The 2,428-nt window shown below is 42.8% G+C and overlaps 1 protein-coding gene across 1 annotated transcript; it reads left to right on the top strand.

Moving 5' to 3' along the window:
* The first annotated feature begins 1,103 nt into the window (after positions 1-1,103).
* On the top strand, positions 1,104-2,078 carry LOC127104252 (proline-rich receptor-like protein kinase PERK12). The gene is made up of 2 exons (XM_051041445.1): positions 1,104-1,212; positions 1,414-2,078. Exons 1-2 carry the CDS (start codon positions 1,104-1,106, stop codon positions 2,076-2,078), a joined length of 774 nt encoding a protein of 257 aa, XP_050897402.1.
* Positions 2,079-2,428: the final 350 nt, after the last annotated feature.

The raw sequence follows: 2,428 nt of genomic DNA on the forward strand, positions 1-2,428 counted from the left end.
ATGGGTCTGCAACAACAACAGGTCTACAACTACTCCTAACAAATGGAAGCAAATGAACACCCTATTGAAGCTCCATAACAAACCACTACTGAAACTGCTACAACATCAACCACTATTTACAGGGAACCCCACGTCCTTGATCGTCCTCCTCACGTCAACCTTGAAACGCCGTTTGAAAAACTGGTGGTTCTATGTGAGTCACAGGTGGATTTTGAAAACATGAAGCACGATGGAATTTATCTTACTGAAGATCTGTAGAACTAAGGATGGGGAAATTATTTTCAGAGACTTTATGGTCCCATTTATACCTTTCTCGTAAAAGAGTTCTGGAGATTCGCAGACTGCGATGACCATTGCATAGTTTCATATGTCCTAGGAGTTAAGATGGGTATCACTGAGAAGTCAATTGTAAAACTTCTGGATATGGAGAAAACTGGGGGCAAAAGAATTTACAACATAAACCCTAGGGTAGGATACATGTCCCAGGAGATTGTTCCAACTATCTTCAAACAAAACTCTGAAGGGAAATCCTCCAAGATCAAGGAACTTCACCAGAATCTGAGATTCTAGTTGAAGATCATTTTGGGTACCATCCACCACTGACCAACCTCAAACTCTTCTGACTACATCAACATAGATAAGAAGTGTATCTTATATTGCCTCCGCAAAGGACTCAAGTTGAATCTATCAACGTTACTCTTCAAGTATCTAAAGGATTCAGTCAGGGATACAAGAAACCACATGAAGCCCATAAACTACATTCCTCTGGGGAGGCTCATCTCTGACGTTCTGATAGAAAGCGGGCTAGTGTTTCATCTGATATCCTACAACCTGATGGAAGATGTGACTGTAGATGTTGGCAAGCCTCTGAATGCTAGAAATCTGAAGAGCACTGGGGTCATCGAAAGAGTCTCAGTCAAGCCAACTCTAGACACTTCCTGGGAAGCTCTGAAGGATCAGAGAAAGATACCCAAAGGTCTCTTCTTTTCTCTAAGATAGACCCTCCAGAGGTCATTGCCTATTACCTATAGGACCTGACATCTTAAGGGATGGATATCTCAGAGTTCTTAGTGGACTGGCTTCCAGAGTAGACACCTAACTTCATGAAAAGGAAGAGAGAGCCTTCTAAGAAGTCAAATAAGTCGAAGACTCTGAAGCTGGGAGAACCGTCAGCTACTAGATCTCTTGTGCCTCTGGACTCTTCTGTTTCAAGTAAGTCATACCCCTCTGAAACTCCCTCAAATTCTAATTTAAAGCAAGTATCTTCGTCTCTACCTCAACCATCCTCTACCCATACCCCCTCTGAACCCACCATATCTATTCCAACTCTCTCTGAACCTCACAACTATAACCATTCCTCACCCCCTTTACAATAATTCAACCTAATTACCACAACACTTCCTATATCTAAAGCCTTACTTCTGAATGAACCCATATCACCTCTCTCCTCAACTCCTTTTTCACCGCCATATTACGACATATCTTCTAACTCTGAACAACCAGAAATCCCTGACCCTTCATCTCCACCATTGGCCCAACTCCAAGCTATAACACTATCTAACCAACCTCCATCTATCCCAGATACCCCTGTGCCTTCTTCTTCTGAACCTCAAACAGAACCACCTTCTAAAACTCAAATAGAACCATCTTCTGCACCTCAAACAGAACCACCTTCTGAACCCCCAACTAAACAACCCTCTGAACCTCCCACTGAAACCACCCACACTTCATTAGAACCCATTAATCCATCATCTGAACCTGAACCAACCTTCCTTACCCTGGAAGAGTCAGTTGCTTTATTTTCAGAATCTTCAAATATGAAGCTCAGAACACTGTCTGAACAATCCATCCTAAGTGATAATCCCTCTGAAGTGAGGAATCAATGGAATGGATTACTTAGATGGATGACATCTGAGGTCTTCAAGCTGAAAGGCCTCTCTAAACAAGTCAGAAATGACTATATCAGAGAAGCTGGGGAGAGGATAGAGGCTCGTCTGGCCAGAGAAACTGAAGAGAAAGCACACCAGGAAGCTGAAGAAAAGGCAAGACTGAAAGCTGAAGAGTTGGCACGAAGGTAGCCAAAGAAAAAGCTACCGCTGAGGTAGCTGTTGTTGCTGAATCTGAAGCTAAAGCCAAGACTGACACTGAAGAAGCAGCACACATTGTTACGGAAGAAGCTGTTAAAGTAAAGGAAGTTACTCTGACTCAGGGTGAGACCTCAAACTTTGATCTTGATCCATTGGTTCTCAAGACTCTGGAAGAACTCCAGAAGGAATAATAGCTTGTGAGAGCCAGACTAGATCAACAAGACTCTGTCAACTCCAGTATTCAGACCTTTATGACTTAGCTGCTTCAGAGGATGTCGCCTCCTTCAAACCCCTAGGCACGTTAGGCTTTATGTTTTGTGTTTTTTTTCTTCTTTAAAGTG

The sequence above is a fragment of the Lathyrus oleraceus genome, chromosome 7 (genome assembly GCF_024323335.1).
Source record: "Lathyrus oleraceus cultivar Zhongwan6 chromosome 7, CAAS_Psat_ZW6_1.0, whole genome shotgun sequence".
In the NCBI taxonomy this organism is placed as follows: Eukaryota; Viridiplantae; Streptophyta; class Magnoliopsida; order Fabales; family Fabaceae; genus Lathyrus; species Lathyrus oleraceus.

Coding starts and splice junctions, on each gene's coding strand:
- LOC127104252 (XM_051041445.1), top strand. CDS start 1,104: ATGAAAAGGAAGAGAGAGCCTTCTAAGAAGTCAAATAAGTCGAAGACT. Junction 1,213..1,413: donor TCTGGACTCTTCTGTTTCAA/GTAAGTCATACC, acceptor CTATATCTAAAG/CCTTACTTCTGAATGAACCC.